The sequence below is a fragment of the Lates calcarifer genome, linkage group LG10 (assembly GCF_001640805.2).
Source record: "Lates calcarifer isolate ASB-BC8 linkage group LG10, TLL_Latcal_v3, whole genome shotgun sequence".
Classification (NCBI taxonomy): domain Eukaryota; kingdom Metazoa; phylum Chordata; class Actinopteri; family Centropomidae; genus Lates; species Lates calcarifer.
In genome coordinates, this window is record NC_066842.1 from 3,357,032 (window position 1) to 3,378,983 (window position 21,952).

The 21,952-nt window shown below is 40.3% G+C and overlaps 1 protein-coding gene across 1 annotated transcript in view; it reads left to right on the forward strand.

Annotated features, from left to right (window-relative positions):
- Positions 1–18,656, forward strand: part of si:dkey-106n21.1 (solute carrier family 23 member 2) — a 33,837-nt gene extending 15,181 nt beyond the window's left edge. Inside the window, exons 5-12 of the mRNA XM_018692628.2 lie at positions 943–1,124; positions 2,781–2,898; positions 5,404–5,560; positions 7,890–8,143; positions 10,279–10,443; positions 12,178–12,286; positions 17,117–17,212; positions 17,301–18,656. Of these exons, the coding sequence (XP_018548144.1) occupies positions 943–1,124; positions 2,781–2,898; positions 5,404–5,560; positions 7,890–8,143; positions 10,279–10,443; positions 12,178–12,286; positions 17,117–17,212; positions 17,301–17,485 (1,266 nt within the window). The 3' untranslated portion in view covers positions 17,486–18,656. The remainder of the gene's footprint in view (positions 1–942; positions 1,125–2,780; positions 2,899–5,403; positions 5,561–7,889; positions 8,144–10,278; positions 10,444–12,177; positions 12,287–17,116; positions 17,213–17,300) is intronic.
- Positions 18,657–21,952: the final 3,296 nt, after the last annotated feature.

Here is a 21,952-nt window from a genome sequence, read left to right on the forward strand (position 1 = left end):
ATTTGAGGTAAACACACAGAAACTTTGGCAAAAACTCAAGACAACTGGTAAAATTAAATCTGAAACTGTGTTAAAAAGAAGAAATTTGAGCTAAAAACTCCAACACCAGAATTCAGAAAAAACAGAATTTATAATTTAAAAAAAGAAAAAATGGATTCGTAAGAAAAAATAATCCAAAGACTCAATCATAATCATTATTTCTATTATAATAAAACAATATATTAATATCAATTTTCATACTATAAGATGTTGTGTTCCTATGACCGAGTGAGTTCAGCAGGTTTTATGTGAGCTTCTGGAATCACTTTGACTCAACATTTGGAATTTCATCTAAATTAATTTCAGCTTAGCCTGTCAAGTATTTTGTACCCCCATATATCTCCTTGTCAGTAGGGTTTTGCGCAAGATTATCTTTCCCTGTGGCAACACATACGTCAGTCACAGATGTATGTTTCAAAAGGAGGACCTCTGAAGGGGAATGATCGTACAGATGCAGCACCTTTACCTTGCATTCGGTAGTAAAGATTAATGAAGTGCTGTGGCTCTGTTAGTTTCTGTGGTGGGGTATGTTTTATTACTTTCACATGCATTCTCAAATAAAAATCAGCTCATTCAAGTCAGTTGTATTTGTATTGTGCCACATCATGACAGGGATTTAACATTTTTAAAAGAATAAAAGGAGAATCATAAATCTGTTTGTGCACGATCTGTTCAACTGTGTTTTACTGCCAACTGAACAGTGAGGAGGTCTGAGCCCTGGTTGAAAGAGCTGTGTGGATAAAAGCCTGCCATGATAGAATGCAATATATAAATCCCAAAGTCCAAATGAAGCATTATGACCCATTTTTCTCACAGAGTGAAAATTGTAACTATAAGCCTCCAGGAACACCAGGTAACTCAGCACATGTATTGACATTATGTCCCTTTCCTGGTCCTCCACAGATCCAGGGAGCCATACTGGTGTCTTCTCTGCTCCAGATCGTCCTGGGCTTTTCCGGGCTGGTGGGCCTCGTGCTCAAATATATCGGCCCCCTGGCTATCGCTCCCACCATCAACCTCATCGGCCTGTCTCTGTTCATCGAGGCTGGAAAGAAGTCTGGAGGTCACTGGGGTATAGCCGCTCTGTGAGTACAGTGTGTCTACACTACACTGACCTACCCTTGTGGCCTGTATGGACATGTTTTTAATGTTTCACCCTCCTGTATGTAAAGTATATGCATGTACACTTGCTTTTTGTGTCTTATAGGTCTTTCCTCAGTGATATAAATACTATGGGTCTATGTACTATTCTGTACATCTGTCTCGTAGCTTTGTGAGATTAAGAGGGATGATAAAATTGCAAGACTTGATTGATGTAATAAGACTAATATGGATACATGTAGGATAAGATATAGGAACACATGGGAAATGGATAGCATTCCCCCCAAAAAAGAAGTGCGCTACAGTCCATCCATCTTGTTGACGCACTTCAGGGAAATCTAATTGTCATGGCTTCTATGCAGACAAAAGTCTGCATTTGTTTCTTCATCAGAGCAGTGATGTCCGCTATCTAAATCCACCTAATCTCCACAACTGCTGCTACTGTAACTCACTGAGTCACATTAACTCTCCCGTCGTTTACCTTTGCCCCTGTCCTGTCTAGCCCCTCGATATCTGTCTTCATTTTCCGCTGCCATCTCCAGATAATGCAGACTAAAGCCATTACACAGAGTGATCCTTGTGGGTTTTAAAAGGTTCAGCACATCCACCTCCTTGTGCCATATATGGATGGTAATCAGTCATATCCTTCTTAGCCCCAGTGCCCTACTCCCCACCCCCTCCTACCCTCCCTCCCCAGCAGTCTCTGCACAGGATATCCAGCAGCTTACAGGAGCAGAGACACAAGCATCTCATGGTTGTAATTCAGTGCTCCCAGCGCACCATAAATACCAGAGACTGTGCCAGTCTGTCATAAGACACAGTGCAGTGAGAAATGAAGAAGTCTATTTCCAAGACAAAAAATGATTAGGTCATTTAGTGTATGGACAATTCAGGCTTTAGATGTACACGTAAAAATCATGTAGGGAAGAAGCCCAGTGACCACATCATTGTCTCCTGAATCTCTCTCCTGTCTCCAAAAACAGCTTCCTAGCTGTTTCTCTGTCTTTTATACAAGATTGATTAAGATTTCTTAGATTTTTTTTCCCAAGCACATATTTGTCATCCCATATGTCCAACCACACGTACGGTTGGACGACTGACTGCTGCTGTTGCGGTCAGAAGTTTAATCTGGATCAGTGTTTCAAGCTTCAATGTAAGTGTTTAAATCGGATCTGAACTGTGGAGCTGAGAGGTAAAGAAAGGAAGCCATTCTTCTCTCTGAAATAGAATACACCTTTTTTTATTTCCTGGAACTTTGCAGACTTTGGTAGACTTATCCAAGTGTTCACCAGGCCGAAGAAAAAACATTCACCGTGACACTTTCAGTAGTCTTGAACAGTATTTCATGCACAGCGTGCAGTGTTTTCATGCACAGCATGAAGTTTTTCATGCACAGCATGAAATGCCATTCAGGGGCAGTGAAGTATTTTATAGTGTTGTAGTGGCAACTTTTACCACACTTAGGAGTGTAATATAAGCATGCCTGCTATGTAGATGTACATGTTTCCACTTGTTCTGACTTCCCCCCTGTGGTGATGTATGTTTAAGCATAATTACACTAATACTTGTGAGCGATGGCCAGGCCTTGAGAGAAATGTCTGTAGGTGACACGTCCTATCCTCTCTTCTGTTTTCCCACAGCACGGTCTGTTTGATCCTCCTGTTTTCCCAGTATCTCAGCAAAGTCGATGTTCCAATGATTGCTTACAAGGATAAGAAGTGGAAGGTTTTCCAGTATCCGCTCTTCAAACTCTTCTCCGTGAGTCGCCAACATTATCCATTATCCACATTCTGCTTGAACAACGATTTGTTTCTAACCTCCATGCTTTGTTTCAAAGCTGTAAATTTCAATAAAAAAATCACCCCATATCAAGCCAGTCTGCCATTCAACTTTGCAGAATAAATATTTGTTGTGACAAAGTGGATGATATAGGATGAGATAAGATAGACTTTATTTATCCCACTTGTGGGAAATTTACGTGTTACAGCAGCAAGAAACAAGAGTGACAAAAAGAGAAAAATAAAAAATAAAATATAAGAAAGGCACAGAAGGGTAAAAAAAAATTATATCAAAGTATATGAAATATGTTTTTTAAGAGCAGCTGCATTTTAAATCTAAATACAGGTCCATTCCATTTACTTACACCTTGATTTTTTTCTTACAATGGAAGGCCTCTTATCTCTGTTCCTGAGGCCCCTGTGCACAAACTGTTGCTTTCATCTTATCTACCAATAAAAGTAGTATGTGCAGGAATAGTTTATTCACACTTAATCCACAGACTCAGCATGGACTGAACAACTTGTTTTAAAGAAAATGAGTTTGTCAGAGAAGATAGTTTGAGCTTTCACAGAAGGTAACATCCCCATATCAGGGAGGCCTGAAACAGGACATCCAACTCATGCAGAGAGTTAACAACATGACAACAACAACCAAAAAATCTTGTTCTTGCTCATGCTTTTTATTGCACTCAGTGTGACTGTGAAAAATAAATACAAACATGTGAGAACATGACAGGATTTCATTTTATCTTTTCTTCTGTTCAGCGTTGTTTGACTTGAACAAACACAACCTCAGTCAAAGTCTTTTGTGGGATAATATGGGCTCCATTTCTAAACCCTTCAACAACATCTGTTCTGATTATAGCTTATGCTGATGGACCAACACAGGGAAAGTGTTTTCTAACCTTTGTTTAACTAAGGATTGGTTTTAGTTAAGCACACGTGCTTGTTAACATCTGCCCTGCTTCACATTTGTGCAGTTGTACACCTTGTCAGCGTGAGAGCTGACACACTCAACCACAGTCCTCTGCAGGTTTCTGTCAGTCAGATCAAAACTCAGCAGACACATGCAGAAGTTATACGTTATTTACACTGAGACAAGAGATCTGTATATTTAACTTTGAGGATGAATGCAGCTTAACCTCTTTTCATTAATAAACAGGAGGTATATCTGTCTCTTCAACAGCAGCCAAAACAAATAAGGTGGGTCGTTGTGAGGTTCCTGGGTGTGAATTTGTATAACTCCATGAATGTCGATTCTTTAAGAATGGTGAGGAAAGATGACGTTCATGCTAATGAAATGCTGGCTCAATAAATAAAGTTGAAGGAGAATGACAAAAACGTTAAACTGAAAGGCAGAAGTCCCTCCAGAGAACTTTAGACCTCTGAGTCACTTCAGCTTCAGGGTTCAGTCTCTGGAATGCTTTATGTATGGCAGGTCTTCACATTTTGGCAGAATGACTCACATCTTGTGAAAACTAGTAAGACCTAAAAAAAAAAAAAAAAAAAAAACCTCAAAGCTTTCTTAATCTTACAGTAAACAAGGTTAAGTTGTTATAGATAGCAGCAGTATTTATCATCCATCATCAAATTAAGCCACACAAAGCATGAAATGTGCTGCTTTTTAGCGTGAAGGAATGAAGCCGGGGATTATATAGCAGCATAGAAACAGCCCATCTACTGTACGAGGTTAGCCAACACCCAACAGCACACATAGTTTCTTGCCAAGTCCCATTCATTATTATGTGGCCATAATACATGACATGCATTGACATTATAATTTTAAATAAGTGTAAAAAGGACTCTTTTATGGATGTCATTCAGTTTATCCTCCGGTGTAGGTGAAGGTGTCAAGACGATGTGTGATAAAAGCATTCTCGTCCACAGCTCTTTTCTCCCATATAATCCCTGTACAAATGCTATCCAAAGTGCACGCCGCTGCCCAAATAATTGTTGTATGAAGACACATGCAGGCTCAAAGTTAATGCAAGGCATTAACACAGAGCTGTCCACAAAGACATTTTTTAAAATGTCTCTCCTTATTGCATGATGGGACATTTTTCAACACTTTGGCCATGGTGGAGGTTTGCGCTCTACTGAGTGCCATTCTGGGGAAATTAGATTGTGCTTGTAGTCCAGCATCAAACAGGGTGGTGAAAACATTATCTTGTTCATATCAACATTTAAATGATGCAATAAAGGAGTTCCTCTGCATAAACCTATGCTCTAGAATACTTACCCAACAGCTGTGGTTGCTATAGGGCTGAGCTGATTTATTATTTTTAAGATAGATTGGACTGTCATTGTTTTTTGATAAGAAACAGAAAACTGGCATGTAATGTTGATTATGCGGGTTATATGAGGCTTGGTATCTTCAAAATATGCAGTGAATGCTACCTCACCTGGCCTTTAAGAGTTGCTCAATAGAATTTAAGAAGCATACGTTTTATGTTAAATGTATTCTGTATCTGACGACAAATCCTAGGCTTTGTTCGGGATGTGTGGAGGCTGGCTGGTCTGCTTCTTACTGACCATCTTTGACGTCCTGCCTTCAAAGTCTGATGAGTATGGCTTCTCGGCCAGGACCGACATCAGCCTGGACGCTGTGACAAACTCCCCATGGTTCCATGTGCCTTACCCAGGTAACTGCTGGATCTGGATACCTGGTTGTACTTAAATCTTACCATTAAGCGCGGTTTTAATAGTTGAAACACACATAGTATCTAGAAAGACTCAGTTACTTCTTTACTTCTTAAGCAAACGTATGTGTGTAGACAGGATACGTTACCCATAACTACAGGTTCATCAGTGCTGCCTAAGGTCCTACTAAAAAACATTCTGTCCATTTTTGCTTTAATACATGCCAAGGTATTCTTTCAAAAGTCATTTGTGATTGTTGAGTACCGTGGTTCCTACTCAACTTGTCTGCCAGCCGCTCCTTAATTCCATCTTTGACAAGCATCCAAAGAAACTGCCAACAGAGGACATTTTGAAGGTTATCTGAGAGTTGCACAACTGCTTTTCAATAATCTGCCAAATCAAGCAAATCAAAACTGATCAGCCTTTGTTTTGATTGATTTAAGCGTATCTCCTGATATCTTAAATCCTGAAATGGGATGAGGATGACACATGTATTAAATTACAGTTTTTCATAATCACGCCTGATAAGAAATCTCTTAAGAGACGTTATTTGGCTATGATTGATGAACATGCGCCGCTATAAGAAAATTCTTCAACCTTTGATTTGATTTTCATAACCAACCATTATAATCTAAGGTTTTGTGCGTTGTAGGTTTGATGTCAGTTTTGTTATTCATAAATCTGAGTGGTCAGTTTTCTGATTATTTGCACATGGCACCTGCTTTTTGCAGACAGTGCATTCACTTTGACCTTGTAATCCATATTAGCAACAACAAAATAAGACATGAGACCATGCTGTTTTCACTCTGTTGTCCTAATATGAGCCCAAAACCTTTTTTTCCATGTTTGAAAACTTTTTAATGTCAAGGGCTGAAATCTTCACGCAGACATTTATCACAAAGATGGCTGTTAAATAAGCTTCTTTAGGATGTCTAGGGCTATTTATTTATCTGTGGCTTAATGTATTTCTGTGTGACTGCATGTTTTTGCATGCTTTTAAAGGGTGCTGGATTTAAGCCATTCATTTTTTAAAAAAGTATCTGTATCATCAAGCCAAGATGTTGACACACGCTTTAAAGGTACGGATATATTTTTAGTACTATCTCAATTGCGTGACACCTTTACATGACAAAACCTGCCTTCAAGTACACACTAGTCCTGTGTTGAATAACCTTCATGTCAAATATACTTACGTTAGAGTAGAATCTGTGTATTTCCCAAGGAGGAATTGTTCCTGCAGTGACATGCAAAAACAGAATATCATGGGAGAAAAAAGTCCCTGTGTCAGTATTAACAGTTCACATTAGGGCACGTTTTTTTAGAGTGTAAAGACAGTGACAGTGAAAGAAGCAGTAGGGGATGGATATGAATGGAGCTTGAGATGTTGTGTTACCAAGCAGCAGAGACTGCAACAACTGTTTTCATCATATTTTGCCTCTGGGAGACTGTGCTTCTCAGTTTGTGTACAGAAAAGCCTGACCCTAACCCAAGTTTTTACACTTCGCTGAGATGGAAAGTTTTGCATATTAAAAAAGCGAGGATGCAATAAAGGCAAATGAAAACAGATTTATCTAATGCATCCTGACGCTGCAGTACCTGCCTCCGCTTCTGTGGTCGGTCCATAATCCAAAACACGTGTCACAGACAACTAGCTGGAATCGCCCATTCAGCGACGATGACGTGATCTCTCCCTGGCTTGTACCCTTGTACATTCAGATTTATTGAAGCCAGAGATTTGTGCTACCCGTGTGCCTGATTCCAATTTAATGCATTGCTGATGATGAACACTTAAAGATATTTAGCACAGAACTGTGGAGGGCCAGTGGTGGAGTCAGTATCCCACTTTCACCTGTTGAGTTATTTATGCGATGAAATCTATAATCCAGAAAATTAGCTTCCTGCTGGGACTGCTGGAGTGAGGTCACTGTATTGAAAATGAACCTTAGCATGACATTTGGATCCATCCAGATGTTTGTAGAACAGTGTGTAAAGAGTAAAGTTTGCATGCTGTCATGTAAGCCTTTGGTCAGACAGATGTTCTGCACTGCCTCTTGCCTATAAATCCGTTAGTGCTTCAGAGGCAAAATACATCTTTGTCTTTTAACATACGAATCCTCTTGGCCTCTCACTCTGTCTGGTAGCAGTCTAGTAGCCAGTCAATCAATCATAACAACATGTGGAACGTTCAGGTATTGTGCTACACAGAGATGGAGCAAGATTAAAAGTTTTTCAGGGTTTTTGGCAGAAATCCATTCAGAGTTTTTAAGTGTAAAGTTGTGTGTCTGTAGCTGTATGTATAAAAACTAAAGTATGCCAACTCTGCACCTATAGGTCAGTGGGGTATGCCCACAGTGAGTGTGTCCTCAGTGTTGGGTATGATGGCAGGCGTCCTGGCATCTACCATGGAATCAATCGGTGACTACTATGCTTGTGCTCGTTTGTCCGGCGCTCCTCCGCCGCCGACTCACGCCATCAACCGAGGCATTGCTGTAGAGGGCATCGGCTGCATCCTGGCTGGACTGTGGGGAACCGGGAACGGCACCACCTCCTACAGCCAGAACATCGCTGCACTCGGCATTACCAAGGTACACCTCGTGTTAGTTTTAGGACTCTTTAAAGCTGCTTTAATTGATCATTTTGGTCATGTAGACAAGCAACATTAGCTTTTATTTGGAGTCATATCCCTGCTGATTTGATCAATATTTACCTTCCTTTGGTCTTTACTTACCCCTAAGAAAAATATTAGCTGCTAGATGGTCACTTTCTTTACCAGCTATTCACTAAACTTGTCTGACATCTAGTGTAGGTGGCATACAGTGGGCTTATCAGATCTATTTTGAGGAGAACAGCTGCCCTCTCCTGTTGGACTAAACCATAAATGTTACAAATATACAAATAATTAGTTAAAAGAGGCTAAAAGCTGCAGAGTTAGTGATAAATCTCTGAGGGTTTGTCCATACTGACAACACCTTTCACAGTACTCCCAGTCATTTCAGTCTTTGCCAGTAAAAAAAGGGAAAAAAAGAAAGAGATTAGCACAGCTTCTTTGCACAACATTTTTTTTGGCTGATTGCTTTTGGTTCCTTTAAGAGCAGGACCAGTTTACTGTATCTTGATAAACACTTGTCTCTTCATGCCTCAGCGAAGAACTTTGCGGTGAGTGTTATGATGGTTAACTGCCCCTCGGCACTTCCCCTCAGAAGAATCCCCGCTGCTGTCTTTAGTGCCGGTACATTACAATAAAAACTCAAGGCGACTTTTGTGAGTTCAACCCTTCAAGGGCCTGTTGAGAGGCACGCCAGGACTATATCCTACCCAGAATACATTGTGATCTATTGTTTTCAGTTCCACTGCACTTTACCCACACTTAAACTCAAGGATTCTCTCATGTGACATAGTGTGTTATTTATTACTTCTGTACATGTGATGCACACAGTTATGTGTTAGGAAATGCCATGTGGAAGTGAATGAGGGCAGACTCAGTGACTCATGGAGTGCTCAAGTAATGTTGATTTATGGGGAATTAATATCTGTCTCTCTGAGAGGTTTGGCCCACTAGGGGGCACTTCTCTTATAATGAAAGTGAGTTTATGTTGACAGTGTAAAACCCACATATTATCCATCTGCTGTGGGCAAGATCCAGGTCTAAGAATAGTGTGAGGTTACTGAAATTATTCTGAGTTATGATGTTTGCATTTAGAATGCAACATTATCAGCTTAAGTTTAATGATTGGTGCAATTGTTTTTCAGTACAGCATGGGAGATAAGCACATATATATTTGTGTTGAGTTAAATCATCTTTAAACCTCAGTGTTTTGGAGGATCTGTAGACCTGTAGTCCCACCCAGGGGGAGATATTGAGCAGACAGATGGAGCAGAGGTAGTGATTTAGCTAATCTGCTGAGCAGACTGATAACATAGATGATGGTTATATCACTGGACGAGGAGTCACTGTTTCACCTCCCATTTCATGACTTATCTGCAGGATTTTTTTTTGTTTGTTTTTTGGATCTGGCATAAGTTTCATTCCAGTGAATTCGATTCAGTTTGTGACTGTAGTGAGTTAAGTTGAGATTTGAAGTGTGACTCCTCATATCTGTTTCACCATCACCTTTCACCTTGTGGAAACTGACAAACAGCATGCACATATTTGCTTCGTTTGATTCTCCTTGGATTGGAGGATAAAAATAAATTGCCCTTGTGACTACAGAGCTACAGAGCTACACAGTGTACCGCATACTGGAGCTGCACACCGATTTGAATCTGAATTTGCACCACCTGGTCTTAGGCAGCCTTTATCCAAACAGGATGTCATGGTGGTCTGCTGTTATTCGTCTATTTTAAAATCTGAAAGAACAAAGGAATCAGTAATGTTTATCTGTCAGGAGCTACATTTGGAAAAAAGTGGCGATATTCACGCTATATGTATTTTAGTGGAATGTTTCACTATAATGGTATGTAAAGAGTAAAAGCACTAAGCCAGGGTGTGCCATCTAAAATAACAACTTGTCTCTGAGCAGCGTGGCTCCCACATCAGATTAAAGCCTACTGCTACTGCTCAGTGTTTTCCTGAGAATTATCTTTGCTTTCTCTGTTTGCCTGATTCTACAGGACTGAGGTTTTTCCCCCCACACACCGTCGTGGTAAAAATAAAACTGGCAGGGTCAGAATGGTAGATTAACTCATCTTGTATATGTCCCATGTGCTCATTTCATGCCAGGTTGGCAGCAGACTGGTCCTCCAGACGACCGGCATTCTCATGATCGTCCTGGGAATCTTTGGGAAGTTTGGAGCGGTTTTTATCACCATCCCAGACCCGGTCATTGGGGGCATGTTCCTCGTTATGTTTGGAATGATCGCAGCAGTGGGGATATCCAACCTTCAGGTAAATACATTTCAACACTGTAATATATCATATTTTATTATTTTATTTGGGGAACATGTTTATCCAAAGCACCTGCTGTCTGGAGCACCGAGACCTCCCAGCCCCCAAGAGAAAACTGAAGATTCCTGTATGGATCAATTCATAAATCACTAAAGTTAATATAAAAATAAGGATGGTGAGGGTGAGTAAGCAGCTGTTTTTTTAAAGAGCTTTGCAGAATCTGCAGCTGCGTGTCAGATATTTAATGCTATACCATTACTCTCACTGCATGCATATTTTGCATGGCAGTTACTGGCTCTTTAGGGACTGAGTCCATGCTGCATCCATGAATACCTTGTAAGGCTGGTTTGCTGGGAGTGTAGTTGGGAAACAGTATGAGAAAGGATTAACTGTGATCCGGTTTCTTGGCAGGAGATATTTCTAGGTGATTAAAGCAGTTGTGTCAGGGCCGCTCTTTAGCTCTGATGCCCGTTAAAAAGCAGTCACAAATAAAGCTTTTACATTATTAACTACGTTTTACGTTGGAAACATTTTCCTGGTCGAAAATATTACCAGCATTCTGTACTTTTAGCATGCAGAGATTTATTGGCCTTTACCTGCAGGCAGTGAGCAGGTCAACAAAATGAATCTCTTCTATATAAGTTTGAAAGAATCATCCTTCCATCCTTTTCAGTAACAGACACCCTGGGAGGTTATTTAAAGCAGAAATCTGACAGGAGAAGTTGATATAAACATAAAATATTACGATGCTAAAAAATAAATCTTAGTGTGTTTTTGTTGTTGTTTGTTTCAGAATGTACCTGTGTAGCTGCTGTGGAAAGCTTCAAACTGCTCTTTTAATGAGCTGTAAAAACTATATATTTTGGTGGGCTGGGGTTCCTCAGATTCCAGGCAGCAAGGAGTCCGAGGGAGTATTTGCCAGAAAATGTAACTGGATATACTCACAGACCGGCAAAGCTGTTATCATTGACTCATAGTGTATGAAGCCAAAGTCCCACCCAGACTGTGTATTTTTCCTGTGAAGGGTTTCCTCAGCCTGTGTCAGTAAAAAGATTAAACATGATAACGACTATTTTCTTTCTACTGAACAACAACCACAGCAGGTGTCACCTATACAGTATAGTATATTTACAAAATAACTGTCATTTTTATCTCAGGTGCAGTGCCAAGGTGCTCAGATTTAAATACAAAAAAATACATACAAAAAAATACATTTAGAGCATTTGGAACAAAGCTAAGTCAGAAGTGGGGCGTGTAAATGGTAAATGCATGCAAAGCGCTTCACACTACCGGTCACATTCACCCATTCACACAGCACTTCTAAACATACAAAGTGCCACAGCTACTTATATCAGCTCTTTACTGATCAATAACTGTGTCACCCCCACACCTCAGTTCCCCAGAGATATACAGTATTATGGTCATTTTGTGTAATGGGGCAGGAAAAATCTTTCCAGCTGAATGAACCCGTCAGAGCACATTTCATAGACTGGGTTGCCCCCATTCTGTCCTGTGTTGACCTGTCATGACCAAATAAATGTGAGTCATCCACCAAAATAGAATTCAGGTCATTTTTTGGAGTCAAAGATTATGTCTAATCACATTTTAGTCAAGTTCCAAAACAGAGATGGCAGCCAGCAGAGACAGAACAACAAAATAATGGCTTGCATCTGAGAGTCAATAAACCAATTTATATCACATAATCTCTCTCTCTGTGTCTCTGTGTCTCTCCAGTACATCGACCTGAACTCATCTCGTAACCTCCTCATCCTCGGCTTCTCTACCTTCAGTGGTCTTGTCCTACCTACCTGGTTTCATTCCAATCCTGGCATCATTGACACAGGTGATTTTCATACAGACACTCAGACGTATAGTACATGTGCTCACTGCCTCAGTTCCTTAAGTAATGACTAATAATTACTTTCTTGTTTTGTTTAGTCGTGACAGTGAGAAAAGTGCACACACATACTTAAAATATAAACAATCAAAACTGTTTGTCTTGCTGATTTATGCTGCATGAGAAAAATCTAGACGGAGAGGGAAAATGCTAAACTTTGATGAGGTGGTGAATGGAGGGATGGGCTGAAAACCTGTGGGAGAGTTTCTAAGAGGGAGATAATGTCAGAAAGGCTGTGGCTATGACCTGAAACTCGCTTGCAGAATACCGTGCTATTTCATCTCTTCGACCCAGATGTTATTATCACGGGAATAATGTCACCAGACCCAGTCAGAAGGCAAATACATAAGGGCAACACAGAGTCACAGCAACTACACCTGCTCCTCAGATGAGTACATCCCAGTTCCTCCACCGTGACTAGATCTTTGTCTGTACCCACAGCAGGTGTTTGTGGTGCTTCTCAGTCCTTCAACAGTGTATGACTTTACCTGGCAGCACCTGACAGACTGGAACAGATCAGTCACAATGCCTAAACAATATTTAGATTCATAATCTGTGTTCACCATTTGCACACACACATTCACACATACTTTCTTTTTTTGTGTCACTGTGTTTTTATTTTGTCAAAACACATCCCAACAATTCTTCCTGTTTGGGAAATTCAGTGTTTGGTTCCTGATAAAAGTAAAGAATGCCAAAAAATGATATGGCCCACTGACAGTGAGTGGGAGGCTGTGTGCTCCCACTGCTCCACCTACAGATTACCCCTGAAAAGATGGCAGCGGTTCTGCCAGCCTAAGCTCCTGAGGTCAAGGTGCTGCCAAATCCCACAGGCCCAGATGGTAAACACTTGGTTACTTTTAGTCTTTAGCCTAGATTTTAAAGTGGCAAGGAGAGCCTTTTTAATTGTCTTACCTGAGCCTGAACCCTGCATATTTTGTGTGTGTGTGTTTGTTTGTTTTACCCCAAATAGGCAGTTTTAGGGCTGAAATGTCAGTTGGTTTGTAGCTCAGCTGGTCGGGCAGTTGGCCATGTGGGTCCAGCTGGATGTAAAGAGCGGTTCAGCCTGTAGAGGGTACTCGAGGGGCTTTTACATACTTGATCTGGATTCTTTTCACCTGCACACATGACTTTTTACTTGTTATCACTGGGGGTGTCATATTTATTCAAAGTTTAATCATGTGTGTGTTGTTAGTCCCTTTGAGAGTGTAACTGTAAGGGCAGTTCCAACAGGCTTTTCTTGATTATACATGACAGTAGCTGTCTGGGGACACTACAGTTACATAACTAGCAGACTGTTAGTGAAAAAAAAAAACACCATGGCTACATGAAGAACACATAAGCAGTATCACATGTCATATTTTAATTAATTCCCACTCATTTTTAGACTAACTTCTATTTTTAATATTATGTTTTTTCTCCTTACTTGGGCAACTGGGCGATTGATTACAGATGTTACTTGATCAGACATCATTTATTAACCTGTTTGAAAAAGCAGTTTTTGACAATATGCAAACTATAATAAATGGTAAAGAAAAATAATAAATTCTAACGATTACTTGTGAATTCTGTTGCTGCTTTTGAAAAATGTTCAGGTGAAAAAATAAGGATTCCCAGTTGACAGAAGGCAAAATTCATACATTACCACTCAGGTTTAATCCAGGTTTAATCTGGGTTTAGTGGTAGCTCTCGGTTGGCTGTGTGTTCCAGTGAAACGGCAGTGGTTGCTGTCAAAAAGCTGGTGGATTATGTCTTTGTCACTTCGTTAGCGTCACCACTCGCTGGTCAGGTAGGAAGGAGGAAGCCAGAAGGAAACTGTGAAAGTATAAAAAGTATAGACAAAAAAAAAAAGAAGAAGTGAAATATAATTTTTGCAAGACTGGAAATTATCCACTTGACGTTACATAAACAGAATACACACACATGCTCATACACGTTCAAAGAGACATGCAACAGGTAGAACATTAATCCAACAGATGAAATAGACCAAGTGGAGCTTTTACAAACACAAGTCTGACCAATCAGAGATCAATGACAGGCTATCAGCTGATGATTCCTTGCTTTTGATGACACATTGATCGGCTGTGGAGCATCTTCATGGCCATCTCCTATGAAGTGCCATCAAAGGAGCAGTCCTCAAGATTAAACTGCTCTTCTCTGCAGACATAAGACCTTGATCCCATGAGTCATATGATGCGAGTGTCTCCCAGGAAAGTGCTAATCCAGAGTTCAAAACTGGGCATGAGGACTTGTCTGCTTTTCTCAGGTCTAGACTGCTTACCTCCCAATCCTCTTGGCTAGCCCCCATGTCACTGGCTGTAATCTGCCAGGCTCAGATAAAGCACTCTTGCCCCTGAGTCTTTCCCCAGCCTCAACACTCAGCTGATAGCTACACACAAGAAGAAGCCTGTCCGTGCTCTCTGTAAACAAACTGCTGCTCATCCAGACGTCTTTAGATGCACAGGCTGTGGGACTTAAAATCAACTCAGCGGGTGGGTTGAACTTTTGACTGCTGGCTCTTCGGGCAGGAAATATGTGTGCGCGTGTGTGTGTGTGCGTGCTCGTGCACGTGTGTGAGTGTGTGTCTGTGTTTGGATGAGTTCCTTGAACAAGAGTGTGTTGAGAGTCAAACTACGTCAGCACTGTTTGCAATTCTTGATTCAATTCGATACACTTCATTAGGCGGTTTATTGCCTGAGGGGCATTATGAAAACGGGGCATCGGACATGCAGGCATCCACATATTCAATGGTGCTCTGTATTCACCCATGTGCTAGTGGTAACACATGCCACATGAAAGGCCAGCTCTGACTCAGGAAATTTGGAGTGCCACGGTGGTCTAGTGATTACTGAAGCTGCTCCTCAGCCACTAAGGAGAAGTTCAAATGTCCAGACTCTCCACTGAAGTCCTTGGCTTAGTGCTCTCCATTGCCACGCCCGCCATGTGACCTTTAGGGGTGGTCAGTTCAAGCTACCAGATAAGTTTGGTCTTTGTATTTTACTCTTATGTCATCATTCTCTTTAAAAGTGTTGTAAATACCTATCATTAAGCTAAGCTAAGAAAAGCTAAAACTGAGTGTTACTGCTTCACATGGACTTAAAGTCTTCAGGTTAAAGGATCGGCTTATCCACGAAAACAAACAAACACAAAACCCCTGATGTTCCCACTTAACCTTTGGTATTTGGTCATGCAGATAGTTATGGTTTACTTTGCCAGGCTTGAGATATCCATCTCTGAGATCACTGGCTACACCATTATAACAAGGGGGAATGGAATTTTGTTTATGGCGTTCAAAGATTAGAAAAACTAGACCAAAAGACTCCCTCACAATGAAGTGTGCTGACAGACTGCCACTGCATAACCTCATATTCTGTATTGCGAATAAATCTCAGATGCTTAACAAGGTTTGTGGTGTAGCCACACTCCTCCCACGTACGCTATCAGCCAGGTGTTATTTAGACTAGATCCTGGTTATGGCATAGTTACTTTCTACTGTGTCCCTGTTGATCGATCCTAGAGCAGAAATCTGTAAAAATGTAATTTTCTATGCTTTGAACAGCCTGGCATTTTAAAATTATTTATTTTTTAAATCTGGAGTTGTGGTGTTACAGAGAAGCGAGCTTATCATTCATCTGTAGCCTGCTCCTCATTTTTGCTAGAGGCTAGTGGCTCGAACGTACCGTAGGCATCAGGTTTTGACAGGAAATAGAAAAAAATCTGATCTTGCTGGTTCTGCTGCACTTTTTTTTTTTTTTTTAAGTTGAACTATTTCATAACAGTATAATTTGAAAGTGGAGAGCACTCTTTTAAGCATGCTGCAGTTGCCATGTGTAAATATTTTACAAAGTGAAAATTTTGAAACAGCACTGGATGTTTTTAAAAAAAAGAAAATAACATGAGTTGCTGTGCTTTCTGTCTTCATGGCTGCAGACCATATTAGGAGACTAATCAGTGGAATGGGACCCACCTGGGCCTGGTGTGCCTCATGCATATGAGGCAGAGCAGCAGTCAGTCCTTGAGCAGGTCTCCTCAGTCCACACTGCTCTGCTCAGTGGGGGATTTTCCTTTTAGTTCCTTTTTTTTTGCTGTAAGAATTGAACCTGGGAACTCTCTTATTTGTTGTAGCCCAGCTCATAGACTGCAACAAAAAGGGACACACATGGGTAAACTAAATAAAGTACAAAATTATCAAAAACAAACACAAAAGGAAGGGGATGATAGAAGGGAGGAATCTCTAAGGTGTAGGGTGTGAGGAGTGGTGGGGTGAAAATGTGCTGCCCAGGTGTGTCACATGCCACTGATTGGTCTGCAGACAGACAGCACAGTACAAAAACTCAACACATAAAATCTGTTCTGAAAAAAGTCTGTGTGACAGTTTAGTTTTTGGACATGTGGAGGGAGTTAAAATGTAAAGTATATGGCTCAGAGGGATCAACACACAGTGATATAGGGTCGTCTGGCTGAGAAATCTAGAAAGCAGGTATGAGATCCACCCAACAGACGGATCGGAGCCGGACCATGTGTGGATTGGCTGTTATCCTGTCCTACAGGATTTACTGTCAGGCCCCAGTTGCTGTTGGTTTTAGTTTGAGGGAGCATGTATTTCTTCCTCTTTTAGTAGACTGAACTTAAACCTGACCTCTGACCTCTGAGCGGAGGAGGCAAAAGCATAGAGAATCTCCCCACAAGATTTATAGTTGTCACGTTGTTATTTCACAAGCTAGTGTAGGGTAGCAAATGACACTCATTTGTGTTTATCCTCCTCTTTATTTGAAGGAATAAAAGAGCTGGACCAAGTGATTGTTGTGCTCTTCACCACACACATGTTCATTGGAGGATTCTTTGGGTTTATCCTGGATAACACTATTCCAGGTACGAAAAACATTCTGTGTTGATAATAAATAAATAATCAAACAAGCTCGACGCTCACTACCAGCTTATCATGTCTTTTCTTTTTCAGGTACTGACAAAGAGCGGGGCATCAAGAGCTGGCGGGACAAGGTGCAAGAGGGAGGCAAAAATGTGACTGACCAGTCATGCTACGATATCCCTTTCTGCAATGGTCTTTTCAAACGGTTTAGATGTTTCCAGTACCTGCCCTTCCTCCCCTCTTACAAGACCACAGAACAGGGTACATCAAAGTAACAAGCTGGCATTGATGCTGGCCTGCTAGCTCAGCAACAGTAGTTACTGAGGATTGAAAAGCAGAATAAGTGAACACGGCATTATTTCTGCAACCAGCTGTGGCTTTAACCTTTGAGTGTGCGTTTGAAACACTGGACTGCAGGAGTACTGACGCCTGATTTAAGCAATATTAACCGAGAGGGTGTGCTTTAATGTTATTTGAGCACGACAGTGATGCGGTCAAGCATCACTGAAGTGTTCAAATGGAGTTAAAGCACACCCTCGAGTGTAATATTGCGATCACACAACTATTACCAACAAAGTAAAATGTATATGGCGGAGTAATATTATTAGTGATGAGTAAGGTGTGCTGTCATGCTGATTTGAGCACATTCTAAATGTCTTGTGGACCAATCAGATTGCTCGGCCGGAACTACTTGTTGTATAACCCTTCTTACTACATACAAGTCTGAGGGAAAAAAATAACACACTGAATGAGGCTCTGTTCAAATAAATTCTATATAATGTAAACTCTGCATCTTCTTTAGCACTCAAAGTTAAATTCTTTTGTATCCACACACAGTGAGACAGTTATTTAAACCTTTTGAGTTACTGTGTCTCCTCTCTGTTGGAATTCAACAAAATAAACCTCCTTCACAGCATTTCTAGGTTAGTAAAACATTCACAGCAGAGCACAGCACGACACACTTGCAAAGACAAACGATGTTTCAAAATGCCACACATCTCTTTTGTGCGTGTGTGACTTACACATAGAAATAAATTAAATCTTCAGTGAACTGATGCATTGTTTCAAAAAACTGGTGCAAAGACTGGGTGTATGCTTGTTTCTGTGTAATGAAGCTGCTGTTCAGGTGTTACAAATGTATTGTAACCTGTACGTTTTCAGTAGGATCATTACTACCTCGTCAGTTACAGAAACCGATCATTAATGGAAAGCTTTTTCATTAAAAAAAGACTATAATGTGATGTCTTTTAAAAGAGCTGTTTTAATTAACGTTATTAAGGTCACTGCTTTATACATTTCATTTTGTCTTTTGTCGTTGTATAGAAGTACAGTTTAGATTTTTAAATATGATGCTTTTACATTTAAGAATATGTAATTTTACTAATTTTTTGTACAATAATTTTGAGTCAGTCCTAAACTGTGACAATAAAGGGTTGTAAAATTCTGGACTTTCGTCTTTCCCACTCATTTCAGTTTATTAGTTTGGATTCGTTTGTTTAATTTGGTAAAGTATTTAATTTCTTATTTCTTTGCATCTCTTTTTCAGTTTAATTAATCCACAGGTTTTAACCTTAATATGAGTATTTTATAGAGATGGAATATATTTCCTTGTGACTAGAAGGCAAAAATGAAACACTTGGTACTATACACAGAAACAAAGAATAAATAATTTATATTATTTCATGTAACTGACTATTGGAGCCTGCGGGGTGTTTTATTTTGAAGAATGACCGGAAACTCTGCCCCATCACATCCGTCTGTGCTTCCTGATACCGCTTGATACACACCTGTGTTCGTCATGGCTGTGATGGCCGACACGTTAAACTAGCTAGCTTACTAGCTAAAATGAGTTTAAAACAAGTGTTTGTAGAGAGCGTCTTTGAAAAGGGGAAAAGGCCCAATGATGAGACAGCAGAAACACGAAGTGTGAAGAAAAACAAAGCTGCATTTAGCGGGAAACACCGGGAGTCCTACTTAAAATACGGCTAGGCTATGAAATGAGATGCCTTCAAAACTGCTTCGACACATGGAGACAAAGCACCCTGCATTAAAAGACAAGCCTGAACCCAAGTTCTTTAAAAAAGAAACGTGAACAAGGACAGAAGCAAGTCTTCAGGCCACCACAGCAACAAGTGTAGCTGCACTGAGAGCACCGTACTTCACAGCTAACCGTGCTGCTAAGGCTAAGAAGCCTTTCTCTGTTGGAAGTGAAGAGCTTGATGCTGCCTGCTGCTGCGTTATGGTGAGATATATTTATTATACGCTTTACGTTTGTTTGTTTTTATGCCGTATCTATATTCCGGTAATTTTGAACCGATCATGCTTTGAGCGAAATGTTAGCAGCATGCTAACTCACCCACAATGACAATGCTAACATGGCACCATCCAATATATCAGTCTTGAATCTGCAATAACGTTTTTTTGTTTGTTTGTTTTTGTTTTTTGGCTACACTAACAACCCCTAAGGAAAATAATAGTCCTCTTTAGCGGCTAAATTCTCCAGTATGCTAACCAGCTAGCTTCTAACTGTGTTTAACTAATCGACAATGGAGTCGTCGCTCTGGAGTGCTGGTTGCTATGGATATTCCTTTACCACGGCCGCTTTCGGACCTATTTTAGGATGTCCGTTGGTCATTTTGAGGAGGAGTTGGACATTGTCTTTAAAATCTAATATTTAAAATATAAAATAAAATGATATTTGTTGCCGTTGTCAGATAGTGCCGGATACTGAGACACAAAGTAAATCAGAGTCTCTGCCATTTTCCGTCTGCTGTCAACAGTCAGCTTCTAGTGTGACGTTTCAAGAAGCTGCGCCCTGATTGGTTGAACGCTTTCCTGCCCGCGGATGAAACGTTCAAAATCGTTGGGAAAAGAACACACGTCGCCTTTTCGCGCACGAAATTTCGTGTTTGATGTGAACGTGTCAATTTACGGGACAGTCGTTCGAAAAAATAAACTGACGTGCGACTTAATCGCGCTAAGTTGTGGAGTGGACAGCTAAGCAGTGAGCTTGAAGTTTGCTATAAAGCTCCATAACTACACCTGAAGCTGCTGTCAGGTCATAATTCTCTGTGGGTTCATCACTATGTGATGTCTGTCACGTTGGCAGTTGATATATTGCTGTTGTAGAAGTATCAGTTACAGCCGTTAGACATTGTCAGTTGATATGTTGTTTTTGCTGAAGTATCAGTTACGTCTGCTTTAATTTCTCTTGTTTTGTAGTATTATATAGAATATGTGATTTATGTCATGTTAGGGAGGAGACCATTTTAGCCTGCGGCAGCTTAGTGACATGATGAGTGGGTTTGATTCCTAATAGCAACCGTCCATATGTCTTTCAGAGGGATACACAGACAAATTGCAGTAATTATGTCATTATCATTTTGAGATAGTGGCATGATGACAATGATGAACCGCCACAGACTGAAGTGTTAAGGATTAAAAATGAATGGAGGGAGTGTGTGAATAAATATTTGTTTTGTCATCCCTCTGTGTTAGAGATAAATCTAGTAAATGGAAGCATGTTAAGAGCGAACAACAATAATTGCAAAGCATTTTCTATTTGAAAACAGGCTTTGGAGAAATCTGTGGTTGAATAAGAAGATTGGATGTCAATTTAGTAAGGAAATGTGTTGTATGTACAGTATGTGTACGCTCCTAAACTAATTGTAATGTGACACGGCGTAGAAATTTGATTATGAATGGCATCTTGTTGCTGTACAGCATCTTAACCTGTTTTGCTATTCAGATAATGGCTGAGGAGAAGGTTAATTGGGTTAATGCAAATGCTTAGATTAGGCTTGTAAAGGTAAGGGTTAAGATGATGTTTACGCAATGTAGATAAGAGACCCCTACACCCAAGACTAGTGATAAACAAGTGTGTAAATGTGTGTAGGTTTGTGTCTGCATGTTTTTGGTATTGAAATTCAATTCTTTAAAAACAACCTTTGAAGTTTATGTTCTTCTGATGTTTTGTCTCGCTCATCATCTCTCACTGACGCTGAAAATCTTGAGAATCTCTTCCTTCCTTACATTTAAGATCTGTAGTATTTCCGACAGAACGGATTAGCCTGACAGACAGTTTAGGAAATTTTGAGTGATCAAAAGGTCTCTGCTGATCTCCTGATCAGGTATGTCATCTTACAACAAGGGTCACAGGTTTAATCCTCTCTGGTATTTACTGTCTGTAAGACCTGTGTGCCTTTTGTGGTATGAAGACAAACTCTGAAAGGTAGAGCTATGCAAAACACTGATATTTCCAGACCATAGCATCTTCAGAATAATAATACATACTGGGGTTAAGCTGGTGCTTCTCTGAATTAAGACCCTAAAATGATACTGATAGCTAGATGGCTCACTAATTGTGATGTTGTGGGTTGTGTCTTTTTGTTAAAGGTGCCTAAAATGTTTGAATTTAGACCTAAGATCATACACTGGAACGGTACTCCTTCCAATGGCAGCTGTTTGCATGGAATAATTCTAAATAATTTCATTTGCAGCACAGGACTAGCCAAGACTGCCCTCTCTCAACTTCATTATTTTCCATTGGATCTGCGTACAAAAGAAATAATAGGAAGCATATGCTTTCACTGCACATGGTTGATTTGCCTCCATCTGATCTGCCAAAGATCTAAAAACTATCAAATATCAGCCACTACGATAGTAACTAACCAGAGTGGCTGCAAATAAAAATGTCTCATGTTAAGGGTTGTCACTTGTAGGTTTATTGTGTTCTGAATTTC